The sequence below is a fragment of the Acipenser ruthenus genome, chromosome 6, assembly GCF_902713425.1.
Source record: "Acipenser ruthenus chromosome 6, fAciRut3.2 maternal haplotype, whole genome shotgun sequence".
Classification (NCBI taxonomy): domain Eukaryota; kingdom Metazoa; phylum Chordata; class Actinopteri; order Acipenseriformes; family Acipenseridae; genus Acipenser; species Acipenser ruthenus.
In genome coordinates this window covers 74,539,992-74,558,240 of record NC_081194.1, presented here as the reverse complement: position 1 = coordinate 74,558,240, position 18,249 = coordinate 74,539,992, and the positions used below count along the sequence as shown (strand labels likewise).

Below are 18,249 nucleotides of genomic sequence, written 5' to 3'. Positions count from 1 at the left end.
AGTAAAGAGTGCACAAAGCCACAGTTTTGAGGGTTATTATTAGGCTTTCAAGCCCATGGCTGGGAAGCTTATTGTTGTTGTTAAGATTATTAGGCTTCCTAGCTAGAATGGCTGGGGAGCCTATTGTTATTGTAAAGATTTTTATTACTTTTTTATTCTTCTCAAGACTTCAAACTGCACCTGCTCAAACATTGTGTAACCAATCAACATCAAACTTAGCAGGTATCATCCCGGGTTGAATACAATTCAGATGCAAAAACATTGTGCTCCTGTGTCAACCAAGATGGTGCCCTGACGCATTTTCTTGAAAAACCTTTCAAAATCTTCTTCTTGGGAACCGGTGAAGCGATTGATTTGAAACCTGGCATACGTCATCAACAACCAAACCAAACTTCCAAGTTTGCGAAACAGAAGTTGCTGCGATAAATTCTAATATCAAAATGGCTGCCAGCAAATTGGCCGAAATGCGCCCCAAACATCAAACTGCTTCTGTCTGAAAACCATTTAACCAACTAAATCTGAACTTGGTAGGCATCATCCTGGGGACAATGGAATTCAAATAGGGAAACATGTTGTTCTTTTGTAAAACAAGATGGTCGCCAGACCTACATTTTCTTGTTAACTTTAAAACCGCTTTGGTTTAAAAAATTTGCTTAAACTCCAAAGCTGACAAGCATTATCCCTGTGTCAATACAATTGACTTTTTCAAAAATGGTGTTTGTGCGTAAACCAATATGGCCACCTGACACATTTCTTTAAAAACCTTTCAAAATCTTCGGTCAAATGTAAAACTAGCTTATAACTCCTTAAAGTGCACATAGGGTTATGGTTACTATGATGTTTAACCCTTTGCGGTCCTATGTCGGACCTGGTCCGACATTACAATTATTCCTATCCGGTCCAATGTCGGACCCTGTCCGACATCATCAAAAAGACGCAAAAAACGAGTTTCTAGTCGTTTTTTCTCTGGAAAAAGCCGAGAAAACCATTCAATGGCTGAGTGGGAGCGACAGGAGCCGAGACAAGCCGAAAAAAAATAAAAAAATAAGGGCGTATCTCATGAATAGTCATACTTGCCCCTGGCATCAGATAACGGCGGTCATAAGGAAACAAGCTGCCTGTGACTGCATCAACGCTCAGAGAATATCACGGACATTTGCAGAGCTTTTTTGAGATGTTATAGTAATAAAATAATGACTTGGATCGCATCATTGAGGCGTTTGGTGATAAAACGAGTGATCAGGAGATGATTGATTGATCGGTATGTACGACTATTATTATTATTATTATTATTTATTTCTTAGCATATGTGAAAGCTATAGCGAACGAAAGGGTGGGGCTGGGCTGGAGATGCCTAGTGAGTGCTTTGTTGATATGCAGTGCCTTTTAAACCTGTTTGACTGTGAAAAAAAAAAAACTTTTAAACAGTGCGTCTAAAATTAACTTCACGTGTGAAAATGAATTGGACCTGACGCGCCTGACACGCACTTAATAAATGGACTGCAAAGGGTTAAAGTTATAGAGTATTGTGAGACAATAAACTAATGCAGTATTTTGAATTGAAATTGCTCCATAAAACTGATCTGTTGCTGATACTTGTGCTGCAATGCTACATCTTGGCAAAATTTCTAACTGGTACTGAGCTTGGAAGTCGTAAAACTGCCTGGCAGTTCTAGTTATTATTTTTCTTTCCACCAACAAAACCTCAAAAGTTGCATAAAATGAAAAACGTTGCACAAAAACTTGAAATTTCACAGAGTTGTTGACGCCAATGGGAAGTAATGTCCACAGCTGAATGAACGCGACTGGTCACATTGTTTGGCAGCCATATTGGATTTTACGACAAATTTTAGACAATTTACAAACATCTTCTTGTTGGAAACCACTTATCGCAGAGTTCTTAAACTTGGTATACATGGTTAGGGATTGTCCAAGGTGCACAGTGCTCGAAATGAAGCTTATTGGTTCAGTGGTATGGCGGCCATGCTGGATAACCTAATTAACACTCAAATGTCTTCTCCAAAACTGCTAATCTGATCAAAGCAAAACTTGGCATACGTGATCCAAGTATGGTTTTCTTTAAAGTTTGCCCAAATGAAGTTGCTACAGTAAAAAAAACATGGCTGTCGTGCCAGTCAAATTCCAGCATTGCTCTAGTTGCATATATTGCACATAAAATGAACACTGTTGAACAAAAACTTTTCACAGAGTAATGTCTACAACTGAGTGAATGGCAACCAATCAAAATGCCTAAATTTCACAATAACTCCATAAAGCCGTAAAGTTGCTAGTTACTATTGTTTTTATTAGAATTACTGTATGTATTTTAAGGATCACAAAGTATATATCAGCATAAATTAAATGTGTTTTTTTTTTCTGGAGACACTGCTTGCCACACAGCTTCAATAGATAGTGTTTATTGTGTTACCTTGACCCCACTCCCCACTTTGTGACATTGAACAACCTATCAAACTGCAACCTAATTTTCCTGACATGCAACCCTGGGTCAGCCTGCACTTAATCTCATTGGGACTGAACACTTCAGGAAAGCATCAGTGAAAGGACATGGTTGCCTTTTGATAGGGTCAAGATGGGCTGGTCATGATAAACTCCATTCGCTCCGACGCTTGGTCAGCTAAAATTGTTACAACCAACGCTTCCGACCGTGAAGAAACCTGCAATGAATTTTAAAACTGCATCTGCGAATAACTGATTAATATATAGCCAGGTATATATATCACAGATTTTAAAAAAAAAGAATAATGAGCCCTTAAAATGTATGAGGGGAAGGACTGGCATGAACACTATACAGTATACTCATACAGTTGCACACACGTTTGTAATAAACATACATTTTTGTGGAAATGTAAAAAAAAAAGGCAAAAGACAGATACTACCTAGGCTTTAGAACAGAAAATGGATTTAAATCAAAATGGCATGTACATTCGCCAAGACTAAAAATAGTAATACATTTTTTTTTTTACAGGAGAGCTTTTACTGTATTTTCACACAGACAAAAACCCTCTAAATACTGTTATCTGTCGGAGATGGCTTGCTTTCAAAAAACTGCTGCTTGTGTATGAACCTGAAAAGCTCTGCTACTGTCGACATCCCAACTTAAAAGGAACCTTATGATACTGTAAATGAATGTCAATCCGAGAACCGGTTAAGTAGATAGAGGGTTTAAGGCAATTTAAAAACAATTTGCATACTTCGGCATACTGGCTCTTTTGATTAGACCACATTAGTATTATCTTTTTATTTATGGAATTATTTATTTATTATTTTATTTTCATCGTTCCACGTTACTCTCTTTTTCAGTTGCAGTGATCTGTGTCAGTTTCACTCTATTATTTGATTTCTTTTCTTCAAGCAATTATGATCCCTCTCCATAGTGCTACTTACTGGAAGGGTTTATTATTAGAATTTTTTTCTTCTTAATTTCTTAAAAAAAAAAAAAAAAAAAAAAATATTCTGCACTTGTCCCAGTGTTCTCGTCCCCTATCGAAAGGGTCCTTATCTTCATGTGGCTTTCCGTTTCTGGTTGCTGTTGTTGTCTGTGGCAGAATGGCTATTGTTTCCGACTAGTCCTCCCTGCAGATGCTCCTGGTGCAGGCTGTTCTCCGTCGGTTTGTCTCGTATTTGTCTCGGCTTCAATGACAACATTGTTATCACCAAGAAACAAATGATGTGCAGGCAGAAGTAACATGACCTGGAAAAGAAAATGCACAGTGGAGGGGGGGGGGTGTATGTTTTCACGTTCCTACTACAAAGCATTCATATTTCAAATAATCCACACCAAATAAATGGATTTCAAGTTTTTCACATAGTCCAGCATATTATATTGGCATATTCAATAAGCTTGAAGTTTGATGCACAACAACATTTTGAAATGCTAATTTCTTATAAAGAAAAAAAAAACAAAAAAAAAACAACTGGAGACACCGTACAGGCACTTACACATGCAGAATTCAATTGTAATATAATTTTGATGTAGCACTGCAATTGTAAAGAGCAGGAGCGTTTCACTAATGTTTTGAGAGCATCTGGTCGCTAGCTAGGTTCGTTTTTGAAGGTCGTTTCTGTTTTATCCCCTCTAGGTGGATCTTTGATGCCTGTTTCTCCATGATCCTGCTGCTGGTTAGTCTGACCATGAAGAGAACTGTTACTGACCCACCTGCTATTCAACGCTGTTTAATAATTCATCCATGACATCAAAATACTCAAGCATGCATTCTTAGGAACCAAATTCTCTAGCTGAAATAAAGCGATGTACTTACTTGTAGAACTTCAGAGAGGGTGGCACAGAGAGCAATACGAATGGTACCACTGTGTAGCTTATAGCAACTTGAGTCCCTGCCCCTGTTATGACATCATAGATTAATTTGTGTGTAGAAGAGCCAAGGAAGTACTGCCTCACGTTGTGCCTTATCTGGAACAGCAAGAGAAAAAAACAACTTACTGTATGTTATTATTAGTTTATTTAGCAGACGCCTTTATCCAAGACGACTTACAGAGACTAGGGTGTGTGAACTATGCATCAGCTGCAGAGTCACTTACAATTACGTCTCACCCGAAAGACGGAGCACAAGGAGGTTAAGTGACTTGCTCAGGGTCACACAATGAGTCAGTGGCTGAGGTGGGATTTGAACCGGGGACCTTCGGGTTACAAGCCCGTTTCTTTAACCACTGGACCACACAGCCTCCTGTATGTTTGTAAAAGCATTTACTGTGTTCATTTATACACCTAAAAAAAGGTTCAATGATGTACTGTATTGTTGACTTTAAATCTAGTAAACTTATCATACTGTCCAAACAATTGCGTAAGGGATTTCTGTGTTCTTCTCTTTTGGATTGAGTCCAGGTCACAAGAGATTGAAGGTATTTTATAACTAGTAGCTGTGGAGGCCAATGTGAAACACTAGTGTGACAAAATACTGGATGGCACGGAGATTGCATTACCCTATCGGACCCTTAAGCTACATTTTGAACTTTTCTCTGCTTTCCAAAAGAAGTTTATGATTTTGACCCTTGATGTCTTTTCCTGCATGGCTGCTAAACCTGCCCCAGAATGCTATTCTCTGAGAACGGAATGAATCTGCTTGCAGAGGGAAGGGAGGGCAATGATTGGAACAGTGTGCTCATTGAGAGTGCGGTTCAGAATGGGCTTCATGGCAGTGAAAACATCAGAAGCAATCCCTCACACTGTCAGGGCAGTGTGGCAAGCTCGGTCCAAACAATCGGTTCATGCAGCTCTACTGCTGCCCTTTCTGTGCCTTCTCAGTGGCTAAACTGTGCTGTCATTCCCTTGCTGCAGAAAAGCTGGGCTTTACTCCCTTACATCTGGACTGAGGTGGGATATGAAAGCAATAACACAGGATAGGGTGTTCAAATAGTATACAAAATCCTCATGCCTAGAGGTGTCAGGCGAAGACAAATTCAAACAGCAAGGCCCGCCTTGCTCCCTCTGTTCTTTCTGTAAATATTTTATAATAATATATTTGGAACATTGCTGGCTTCCAGTTAGAGCTCTGAGTGGCAGTATCATCTGTTAAACACAGAGTGGTTTAATATTTACATCAGAACACCATGATTATGCTTTGAAATCTGTTTTGTCGGATTTAACTGCCGTAGATGGGCTACAGTAGGTGCATCATCACAGAAAGCTTACGTCATTCTGTAAAAAGCTGATAAAGTGGCCTTTAAACATCCATGTCTTTTAGCACTTAGTTGGGATGCAGTCAGGAGATTGCAGAATTACTTTAGTAACATTATTATATTAACTCTAGTATAACCTCAGTGGAAACAGAAACCAAAACAGCCAAACTTCATTAACCCTTCTCCCTCTTTTCAATATCCCACCAGGTATCAACAGTGACCATCTAAGAATGCTAATGGACAAGCAGTCCTCACAGACAGTTGCAGACTCACTGCAGCTCAGCATTTCTAAACAGATGCCAACTCTGAGAGGAGAGGGTTTTTGTTGTGCAACTGTTTTTGAGAAAAAGGAGCTTAAACCCTTGACCTTCAAAACATTTACAGTATGTAGATAATCACAATTCTGATCAAATGTAATTATAATTTGATACAGGTGGTTGCTTATAAAACATAACCTTCATATATTACTGCAAATACAAAACTACCCAGCTCCCATTTACAATAGTTATCACTAGCAGAAATTCGATTAATTTAGCTATTGTTCCAGTTGTTGTGGAAAATAAAACTGAAGAAACAATCTGAAGGTGCTGCTCTTTTTCCTGCAAACAAAGAAAGCCCCAGCAGATGTGTCCCAGCATCTCTACTGGTTACTTACTGCCCGTGCTGTTTTCGTCATTACGATCCCCGTTAAGAACGTCAGGTAATATCCTGGATACACTCCGTGCCAGATCGCTGACAGCAAGAAGGTTGCTGCTGTTGGGTTGTAGGGACATCTCTCGTAACAGACTCTGTACGGACAAGAAAGCAATGGTTACAGTTCTTCTTTAAACAATGGCAGAGATAGATAACGGCACTTTATTTCACTGTAAAGCACTACTTCAGTTTTGCGCAGAATTTACAGATTAAAACACTGAGAACAAACACATATTGACATCCTTGTCCCATTTTTATAAGTGGACATTCACTAATAACATCAGTAAGTTATAATCTACCCAACTAGTGAACTCCCAACTCGTGAAGGACGGCTGTACACAATTGCCAAACTTGAGGGTAAAAGGTGATGAATGACTTGAGTTGGAGTCTAGATCTGGTTGTTACAAGTAGTTTTACTGGCAATTAACTGCATGGGAGCATAGACACAATCGAGGGGCAGCTAACCTTTAGATGCATTTGTTTGTCATCAGTGTATAAGTGAAACCCACATTGATGGAACAGATTACCCAGTGGAACCATATACAGTGCTCACTCGCTATAAGGCTCTCAGTTATAACGAGCCTCGGATATAACGCTCCTACAGCATGTCTCCCAATTCTCTACACTAGTGACTCATGCAATATTTCTACAGTAAATACAGTACCAGTGTTGTTCAAATTGTAAACAACTTCTCAGTCTAACTTCCATTTCACTCTCTTTTGATACAGTATCTGAACTGTAGAAAAGCTGCGCTGGCACTTTATAACAGACATCTTATTCAACATTATTTTTATAACTAAATAAATATTAGGCCTATTATGTGGTTATCTTTCCTAATGTATTTACTTTTTTGCTGCGAGAGGAGCTGCGGCTTTCTCCGGGAGACGAGACGCTTCAGCCCCGCTCCGGCAGCCGAACCTGGGGAGAGCCCATTCCCTCTCCCGACCCGCTCTCCTTCTCGCACTTGGTTTGCTCGTCTGTCGCTTCGAACTGAACTCCTGACCGCCGTTTAGCCAGGCTATTTATAGTTTAAAAACTGCTAATTAAAATGATCCACGAGTGGGAATGTTACGTATTTTTTTTTTTTTTTAATATAGCGTTGATTACATGGTGCTTTATGCATGGTTAATTCAAGGAAAGTTACATTTTTTGCTTCACTATATGTGCATTATAGAGAGGGAGTTATTTTATTTTGTATTTTAGTCAGATGTGTGTTGTTATGTGTCCCGCGGCGCCCCCCACCCCCTCCCCCATTTATAACGCTCTTCGGTTTAACACTCATGTTGTGTGTCCCCCGAGATCTGCGTTATAGCGAGGGAGCACTGTACAGCAGACATTAAAAAGAAAAGATTGATGTTCAAAGCTTCTCTTGAACAAACTGAATGATTGTTCAATAAGCAGTAGGCTGTCCTGACTTGTAAAGAGATAAAACGCTGGCTTATTCGACAACCACAATTCTCTAAAGAGACCCTAACGGCGTATTCGGTCATATTTTATCAGGACAATCAACATAAGACATCAGAAATACTATCTTTCAAGAGTGGTATATAATATTACTACAGAGGCTATATGAATAAAGCTTTCCATTTTTACTGTTCTTTTTTTTTATGCCATACCTTTTAAGCCAGAGTGCTGTCTGTATATTCCAGTTATCAAGGAACGTCTTAAAACTTGTGGCGAACTGTAAATAATAATAAAACAAAAAAATATATACAGTTATCTTAATTGACTTGGCTCTGCAAGTCAGAACAGATACAATAACACTGTGCACGTCTGTCCAAACCTCAATGTTTGCTATTCTGATGTTTGAAACCAGGTCCCAGCGAGGTGTCCCGTCCTTGTTGTATCCATTAAAGCCGAATCCTGCTGCATTGTTGATAGCGTCCGCTGCCAAAAACAAAGCAAGCCACGAAAATGAATCATTGATGGGAATCAATTAATCAATGAAGATTCTGATTAGAAAAGTCATATAGAGAATCAAGGGCAGCAGTGTGGAGTAGTGGTTAGGGCTCTGGACTCTTGACCGGAGGGTTGTGGGTTCAATCCCCAGTGGGGGACACTGCTGTTGTACCCTTGAGCAAGGTACTTTACCTAGATTGCTCCAGTAAAAACCCAACTGTATAAATGGGTAATTGTATGTAAAAAAAATTATGTGATATAAGTATAATGTGAAATAATGTGAAATCTTGTAACAATTGTAAGTCGCCCTGGATAAGGGCGTCTGCTAAGAAATAAATAATAAAATAATATCATCACGGGAGACTAACTATGTATTGGGTGCCTAAAAAGGAAGAAAAAAAATAGTGCAGATTTACATTCTCTATCAGAACAACCAATCATTAGGATCTAAAGCAGATACAGTAATAGACCCATCTGGTAGTTGCAAATTAAATCTGTTGTGGAATGTTCATACCCAGGTACACATAAGTATTAATTTCCAATTAATCTTAATTGAAATAAAAGCTGTCTGCAAATCCTTTTCTAACCACATGGGAGCACTGTAATGCAGCACTACATTATCTATCCACACCACTGTTGAACAGGTACATCATGACTGCATTCAGCTCAACACCACTGCTTTTTTAAAGGGCTTAAAATAGATGCTTAAAAACAGATAATACAACTATGGCCAAATGTCTTGCATGACCCTATAGAATTAACTAATTTTGCTTCATAAAATCGAATGAAACCTGGTGAATAATGTAATATTAACATGTTGAATAATGTAAAATTAACATACTGAATTATATACTACTTTGTAGTTTACGATATATTTAATGAAAAACTGACAAACATTTAAAAGATGTGACATTTCAAAATTCAACATGAAATATTTTACTACTATTATGACTTTCGCAATATAATTTTGTAGTTTCTTAGATTGATCTAAATTATGTTCATATAGTTGTTTTTTTTTAATCCTAAAATTGTACAAATTCTGGCCTGAGCTGTAGTAGTAATTCAGTTACGAACCATGTCAGAGTCGGGCTTTAAGCTTTCTTATGTATATTTTTGTGATACATACAATGCACATTATTACTACTCTACCACAAGGCTGTCATAACAATGTCAAATAAAAATAGCGTTTGCCTGACACCCCAAATCACACCATGTGCACTCGCAAGTGATTGTGCTCAAACGAGATCTAGTAATAGTGGGTGTGTTTTGGGGATTTTTTGGGGTAGTGGTTTGTTTTAATCAATCCAAGAGGGAGATCAAAAGTTATAAGCTTCAAGATAATAAGAAACACAAGAAAACCTGAAAAGCAGCACGTGCACTGAGCATGCAGCTCTTGCACATAATAATGCTTAATTTATATTTAATTCTAGAAGTTTTAAAAGCTAGATAATGAAAGATAAAGATAAGATAATGAAACTGATGAGTGCTTCATTATCTATACCATTACCAAGGACACATGCTATTACTATATGTAACCAGGATTCAAGCAGCCTACTGTAAACACACTATCCTGCACAGTCACTGGAAGGGGCTGTTTTAAAACTGCTCTCTTCATCATTTCTTCAATCGGGAATATCAACTTCAATTTGCACATGTTGAGATTACAGTGGTACCAAAATGCTAAATGCAAAGGCTTTGACTACCCTTGTGTTTGGAACAGATTCCTTTGCTGTGACTGGGCTCCTACTGCTTGGTAAAGTTACATGTAGAGCGTTTTTACAGCCCGACTCCACCTTCCATTGGACCCTAAAACCAAAACCAAATGCTGTAACCCTGGAACAGTCACTTACCTAGTGTCCATGCAAAATAGTACTTGGGTCTGGTGGTCAGCATGGACAAGTACAAGTAGATGACCCGGGTGTAAAACGGCGTTGATGCAATGAAGGCGTCGTCAACGTTGCGTTCCACAGAAAAACTTTTCGAGACAGTCAGGTAAACTAGCAGAGATATCGCACAGACTGCTAGCTTGTGAATCACTTCCATCTGAAACATGAACAAGTATGAGCTATTCAGGATGGGTATAGGGGTTTTGTTGAGACACCATTTCTAGCATTTCCATTTACGTCATTCTCTATTACAGACTGCTAAGCCAAAACAGTGCCTTGGGATTAACAGAATACAAAATGACAGACAATTTTAACTAAGAGAGAAAGCTGCTCTACAACACACTGTAAAGCATCAGTTGGACAGCTGTGCTATAACGTACACACTTTTATGGAAAGTAGTTGGCTCTGGTAGAAGGGACTGTTCACAGCTATTCAGAAATGTGTAAAAGCTGCATCTCCCTGTCAATTTCCTGGACAGGCATTGATAAGCATTGCTAAGTTAGCAGATGCGTCTGTATCCAATTACACAGAAGAGTTTCAAGTCACAACACAACAGCACTACAGGACTATACTGTAGACTCCCACCCCCAAACAGGTAATTAGATATGAATAGACATGTAGCCATACACACTATTTAGACAGTTATGGCAGATGTTTTAGCCCATCCCCTGCATATTATTTTGAAAGCAATACTAAGAATACTTTAAGTATATTCCAAAGTTTGTAAAAGAACGCTCTGCCGCTCTCAGTCATAATGCAAGCAAACAGCACAGGGAGGAAACAGGCTCCAGACTAGCTTTGCACTGCAGGTACAAGACATTGTAAACATTACATAAAAGGACAAGGAAATACAAGCAGGTACGCTTCAATATTCTCTGTTTATTCTCTCTATGTGTACTAATTTGTTTTGGCTCCGCCAAAATCGAGATTAGTATCTTACTGTGTTTAAAAGTCACGTGTGCTCCGTCTCAAGCCTGTAAGGATTGTTTTTTATAGGTATGGGCCAGCATCTTTTTTTTCTTCATTAACCTACGCTGCTTGGTTATATACATAGATTTGTAACTGGGGTTAGGTGGCACAGTGGCAAATCACTGGACTTTCATCTCTGGATCTCAAGCCACAACTTAGCCCAATTCACAAAACCTCAAAATAACTGGACGGAATGGCAGGGGTAGTTAAGGTCAGGATTAAGGTGCACTCAGAGATCTAAGTGGCCCTGTATCTTGCAGCAGACAATGGGAAAGCAGTTTATATGCTATCCTGTATTTGTGGAGTTACCACTAGGCTAAGAAAATCTAACATTACATTTCCTCTGACAAGGATACAAGAATAGAACAACATTAAAAGACCATGCAAAGTTTGACTCTGAAAACACAGGAGCTTCTATTCAAATGATCTGAAAGGTGGCAGATAAAAAGAACACCTCCAGATCAGAAATAGCGGTCCACTCTTGTACCAAATTCTATGGAGAGCTCTATTTTATTTATTTCAACAGCGTTAGTATGCAGATCCACAGCTGTTCTGGCCAAGTGAATAGACTCCTTAGTCATCTCTGGATCAACCAATAACTATACTATGATGCTCTCATGAACTTGTGCCAAATGTAATGACAGTTGGATGAGCAGTTCTGATATAAATATAAGCGTGACACCCATTAAGTGGGTTGATTTATAGGGTACTGTAATCCATATGTTCAAGTCCACTACCTGGCTCCATTGTAATATGAAGATGAAGAGGAATAGATTAAACAACTAAATGCTGACACAAAGAGCTCTGACACATTGGGGTAGAAATGGTTTTGTTTCTTTTTTTTCTATGAAGTTATCGTGCCTACATTTCTGCTGACCCTGTTTGCACATTCAGAAACAAACCCTGACAGCCTCAGTCTGCGTAGTTACTGTATACACCAACATGTATGATCTGCACAGTTTCATAGGTGCACAGCACCATGAAATAGGGAAGGAGATTCAGGATGGTAGTCAGTCTGCCCTGTTGTCAGAGGAAGAATTTAACTTCATGGATCCGTTAAGAAAGCCTACCTACCTTCGGTGAAGGTTCACTCTGCTTATACTTTCCATTCTCTTTGCCATTGGTCTCGGAGTATTTCGAGTGATATGCTGTGCCTTCAATGAAAGCTATATAGTCCTTGTAGGAGCTTGTAGGCCCAACCAGGATACCCATGAAGTTGCAATTGTAACTGAAATACTCCAGCAGGCTTGGCATCCTCCTGAAATAGAAACCAGGAGATACCTCAGCCGACAGAAAGCAGAACAGGAAAAACCAAAATGATCACAATGAGCGGGTCTAGTGAAGAAAAGAAGAAAAGTATTTGATAAACTGAAAACTCACTAATTTAATAGTCAAATAATTAGCTGTAACTGTTGTTATCTGAAGAAGGCAGAAGCCGAAATTTGTAGCCAATTACTAAAATAGTTTTCTTCTTCATTAACCAGGCTATCCTCTTAAACACACCCTTGAGGTCTTGTGACATATAATTGAAATGGAGCGCCCCGAACAACAAAAATCTGCCTGACACTGAAACAGGCTATGGTTAGAGTTGTGTTCCTTCAGAGTTACTTAGTGCTAAGTTTTAGTAATTTAGTAACTGGTTTGATACGGTTAAACACCATTTGTGTTGATAAAGAATAAAGGAACTTACCTTCCTTGCTATTATCCAGCTTCCCATTTAATCTATAACTTGCCTCTTTGAGCTCATTGTCTTGACATCATCTTCATGCCTGGGTGTTTCACATTTGTCTCACTCTTTCTGGCACTATGCTGGTGTCTCACTCCCTCCCACTCTCACTCCCTCCTTTTTCTAGCAGATTCCTGTTTAAACCATGTCCCATTTGCACACCTGGTTTCCTCAGCTGATTTGGGCTTGATGATCTGAATCAGTAACTCGGTACATTTAAAATGTCCTTCAATCAGAAACTCCTCTATTTTTGGTTCCTATTAAATCATATATTGTTAATCTATATTTACTAAAGCTTTAACTTTACCCCCAAAAATAAACATACCTTTAAAACATACCTTACAGCTAATCTTCTCTGACTTGGTGTCAGCTGCTCGTCTTTCCGTGCTAGTCCTTTAAACATAACGTAAAAAATAAAGTGGAAACTTGGCTTTAGAAAGAACAAAGCATGAATTGTTCTGTCCTTTAGTGTTACTTGTTTTAAAAGACATTAAGAGACAAGACGTTATCCTTACTTAAGTTGATGTATTACATAGAGGAGTCAGAAAATCCTGGGCAGGACTAAGAAAAGATATAACAGTAAGGTAGGCATACTGGCTAGCATGATCAACTTTAACATGCAAATGTGTACAAGTGATCACAATGAACTTTTACGGGAAGGATATATATAGAAATCTGCTAAATCACAGTCAGTGACAACATTCAATCATACAGTTTGTATCCTTAACCTTAAACAAGCAAAACTAAACAGAACAGAATACAAAAATGTATTTTTGCAATAGAAACATCACGTTATGGAAGCACAAACAATATACCTTCCTAGTAAGTAAAACACTCATGCCAAAACATACAACTCATCTGTGTTTGTACAGAGCGACAGACTCTGGAATAATGCATGTTTTTCTGTTACTCTAGTGAATACAATAGTGTATGTTGCTTTCAGTTTTAAAGGATGACATATAGACTCAAGTAAAAGCCCAGTTTCTCTGTATAAAAAATATAGGAATTTAGGACTTCCTTCTCCTGAATACTGGAAACTGGCTGAGATATAAAACTGAACAATAATAATGAACACAGCATGTTTACAGTATATAGATGCATTGAGATCCACAGGGTTGCCATGTGTTAGTGAGGGGTTTAAGGGAATAAAACCTGTTGTTTTCAGACTGTTTTTTTGTATTATTGTTATTTACATGAAATAAGAACACCAGCTCTCTGTCTAAGTTTTTCAACAATACAGACCTGTAAAGAGATTTTAGGTATCTGTTGAAAGAGTAGACCAGTTAACTGGTCCAGGTTTTAGGTATGCCCCCTTTATCATTTTTGTCCATATCAGACACAGACTATTTAATTAGTTTTACTGGGCTTGTTTGTTCCCATATTGCCCACCATTTTTTTTTTTTTAATTTTACAGAACTGGCCAATCTGTATAGCATCAACTACTGTACCTCTCAGTGGTTATTCAGGGATTAAATGGTAAAGAAAAATAAATGGTTGATGCAATCTGGGGTGAACCACTGATGCTATAAAATGAAAATCTACAGCAGCTTTGGTGAATTAAATGATCAAATCGACCTAGTGCAACGGTAACCACGTAGAAATCAGTTACTGACACAGGCTTACAAAGTTGCTATTCTTTATGTGGCAATGTGGTGTGATAGGAACCAGCCAAACAGAGGTCCTGTCTACTGTGTGGACATTAAAAATCGCCAGCACTGTTTTGAAGATGAGCAGAGATGTCTTGAATTAGTCCCTTCCCTGTTTATTTCTCAAACAAGTCTTAAATGTGAATAAGGGCTTGACACCGTAATCAAGATGTTGCATCTGTGGGTCTATCCAGCTTAATTATATTCAAATAATCATAAACAACACAGATCTAACTTGATAAGAATGAACTGTATTCCCCATTTCACTCTCAACCAGTCCTCCAAGAGACTAGGAGGAGTAAGTCTCAAACCTTTTTTTTTGTGATGATGATGGAAAGGCAGAGCTGAACATTTGCTTGAATCTGTATATCTTCCCCCCTTTAACACCAAGTTAAGCCTAAAGCATGTAACCTATAGAAATAAGAGATTGTCGGCAAGCTAGTTGTATCTGTCTTGTTTCTTAATGCATTACCAGTCTAAGATGGCTTTCAAACAAGGCTGATGCTGTCAGGTTTTAGTTATTTTGGATAGTGTTGACAAAATGTGTAGCCAGTATGCATATGGCCTCTTTCATATTTCAATATAATAAAGGTCATGTTGAAAGGTGTGTTGCCAGAGTCTCTTGTACAGGTAACACCTTTGATGGTAACAGAACATTAGCTACGGCGCTGCTAGAAATTGTTCATATATGAATGATGATGTAATGGTGACGTTAGATGCCCATTTTAAACCTTTTTAAACAATCATTGGTTGCTTACCAAATGACTGACATCTCCAAAGGCTCCAACAACCAATCAGGGATGGTTTTATATACTTTCAAAACGAAAGTAAAGTTAGATAAACAAAAAGCTAGACGACTGAGTTTTATTTTTCTATTGGGAGATTTGGCGATCGAAGTACAAGCTTACCAGAAATCATACTAAATCTTCCAAAATGTTTATAAACCCCAAAATAAAATTAACAAAATATTAACTGTAGTAAAATATTCACAGGATAGACTTCAGGGATGACTTTCCAATCAAAATGCATTTCAGTAAAGCCCCAGGCCAATAGAGATGCCTTTTATTATGAGGTGCAGTTTTTCAGTATCTTTGGTTTTGATTACTGTATAGCACAGCATTACCGGAGAGCATACTAAATTCCTTTACATAACCAAGAATGCTTACTGATCCAAAAGAAAAAATATTTGTGTTGATGAGTTGACAGATCTATCTTATGGCGAATTTCTTCACATTATGCACCCGTCAAACAATTTGGTGTCAAATGTAAACCAGACACAGTATTTATAAAATTCTTTCTGATCCTAGTTCCTGAGAGTTGTGGCTATCAATGATGCTGTTACAGTTGTTAGGTAGGCGATCACTAAATTACAATAATACTTTCTCTGATACACAAGACGAAAGTCACAGTCAGTCAGACCTCAAACAAGTAAAATGTTCACCGGAGTGGAAGGATTAATAGGGAGTTGCCACGAAAAATGTATGGTAGGGTAAGGCAACAATAAACATCACTGTCAAACAGTTATTTTGTTGAATAAAGTTGAAGGCCTAACTACAGAATACAACACATTCAATTGCCTAGAACCAATTACTGCCAGAGACTTTTTTTGTGCGTCTCTGTTTCATATCGAGGGGCTAGTATGTACTTTTGCGTTATTTTATACATTTCTGCACATCATAGAGACATTTATTTAACATATGATCTGTTCTGAACAATAACTGTTCAAACAATCTTGTTAGGCTTTAATAACATCAGCTTACAGCTGCAAAGTATATTTAGAGTTGTGTCGAGTCACTTATCCAATGATTTAAAGGTGTTATCACAATTGTCTTCAACAGAGGCCATTCTGTAATGATTCCAGGCTTTGACATTTGATTTGTGGTGTGTCTCAAAACACCACCAGTGTTCCTATCATAGTCTGAAAAAAACTTGGGGGCTGCAGGCTACTTAATAAAACATGGATGCTTAGCAATTGAGAAATGGTGAGTGAAAGTATATATCATTTGAGATTAGTTTTAAGACAGATTAGAAATTTACTCTTTGCATATTTTGAAACCTTGTGCAAATGTGATAATAATCTTTGAAGAGGAGCAGTCATTTATCACATTCTGGTAAATGGAGCCGTTTTAACAAATGATTCGCATGATTTTACCATACAGGAACGGATTCCCATGACTTGAAACACTGCAAAGGGAATAGGAATTCTAACCTAGCTTTATGAACGATCCCATGTGTGTTGTATGCGCATGTGTGTGTGTTTGTCATTGTTACAGAGGCAGGAAGACAGACAAGGGTTCAAACAAAGCATTTTCCTGGACAAGCAGCAACAGCCGGAGTTTCGACGTGTAACCTCTAACATATTCTTAATTATTTATACCTACAAGCAGATGGTCTTTATCCTTGAGATAATCTTTCCCATTGATACTATTGACACCGATGCCTTAAAATAAAAAAAAAAACATTTCAAGTACAACAGTTCTCTTGAAGTCACATGATGTAGTTTTACAACACAACACAACTCTCGAACATTTGTCCCTAATGAACATTCGCTATATTGCCTAAGACATTTGACACAATAAGCACATAAGGGTCCATTTTCGAATGTCCCTAAAAAGCAACCTACAGTAAAACAGCTCCAGCAACTGGACCCGTTGTGGACTAGCATGGCTATAAGATGCAACCACAAATGACAAAGTGGTACTAGATGATCTCAAAGTTGTCATCATGCAACTCATTGACCCAGCTTTGATTCAGTGTATGCAGTAGGCTTTCTCCGACAGTAGAAAGCACCTAAGAAACGTTTACGCCATGAGCTCAGAGATGTACACCCACAGAACCTGTGGAAATGCTCTGAACTGGAGATCAATCCTGCTTTAGTTCATTGTATCTGTATGAGAACATATAAAGGCACTGCAGGGAGTTCAGGGGAAGCTCAGTTCAAACGCAGGAACAGAGGCGTTGATGTCAGAAGATTGTGACCCAACAGAAGCTTCTGATTAACATGTGGATAACTATGGCCTGATTTAAAAGCTTACTTCCTGCACTGACCACTTCTATCTCAAACAAACAATGTCAGTAACATGAATATTCCCACCAAGGCCACAACACATTCCTGATGTCAGCGAGTTTCAGGTCCTCATTACCGTTGAAAGGAAACATATGATAGAAAAAGCTCATTCAAAGGAGACTCTCAGAATGGTAGAAACCCTCAGCTTCCACCAGCAGCAGCTTCCAGTTGACTATGGAAGGAACATTAAAACAAGTGTCTATGCTTCTGTCTATTTAGTATGCAATGTATAACAATATGTTATGATATGTGATGCAGTTTGTACTTTAAGGAAACATTGCATTTGTCTCCTCAGAGATTTCATTCTGCGATTGCCTGCTGTCCTCCCGAGACATCTCTTACAAATAAGAGGTTTTGTCCCAGAAAGTGTAATAAACATCGTTTGGTATTTGTTTAATCTTTTTTTTTTTCATAAAAAAGGTATATGGTATATGGTATATGGTATACCGGTATATGCTAATTAAATAGTTATCTTCACGCATGGAACCCTGTAAGCTGATCTATAGACTGTAAATTCTACCGTCAATGAAATGTTCATTTCTTGGTGTTTTTGTTTAATCTTCTGGTTTAATGTTTTGGAGATCATAGGCAATTATTCTGTTATATTTTAACTCTTATGGATGCTGCATTATAAATCAATCGCATGCCTCTCAGCTAACAAAAGTGTGAGATTAGCAGACATTCCGCATCAGATTTTATAAGAGG

General features: G+C 38.2%; 1 protein-coding gene across 1 annotated transcript in view; it reads right to left on the bottom strand.

The window, feature by feature from the left end:
* Positions 1-2,284: 2,284 nt before the first annotated feature.
* mboat2b (membrane bound O-acyltransferase domain containing 2b) overlaps positions 2,285-18,249 on the bottom strand; it is a 91,813-nt gene continuing 75,848 nt past the window's right edge. Inside the window, exons 6-13 of the mRNA XM_034018973.3 lie at positions 13,170-13,224; positions 12,180-12,363; positions 10,101-10,293; positions 8,135-8,238; positions 7,968-8,032; positions 6,314-6,446; positions 4,281-4,432; positions 2,285-3,712 (exon numbers count right to left, since the gene is read on the bottom strand). Coding sequence (XP_033874864.1) covers positions 3,523-3,712; positions 4,281-4,432; positions 6,314-6,446; positions 7,968-8,032; positions 8,135-8,238; positions 10,101-10,293; positions 12,180-12,363; positions 13,170-13,224 — 1,076 coding nt within the window. The 3' untranslated portion in view covers positions 2,285-3,522. The remainder of the gene's footprint in view (positions 3,713-4,280; positions 4,433-6,313; positions 6,447-7,967; positions 8,033-8,134; positions 8,239-10,100; positions 10,294-12,179; positions 12,364-13,169; positions 13,225-18,249) is intronic.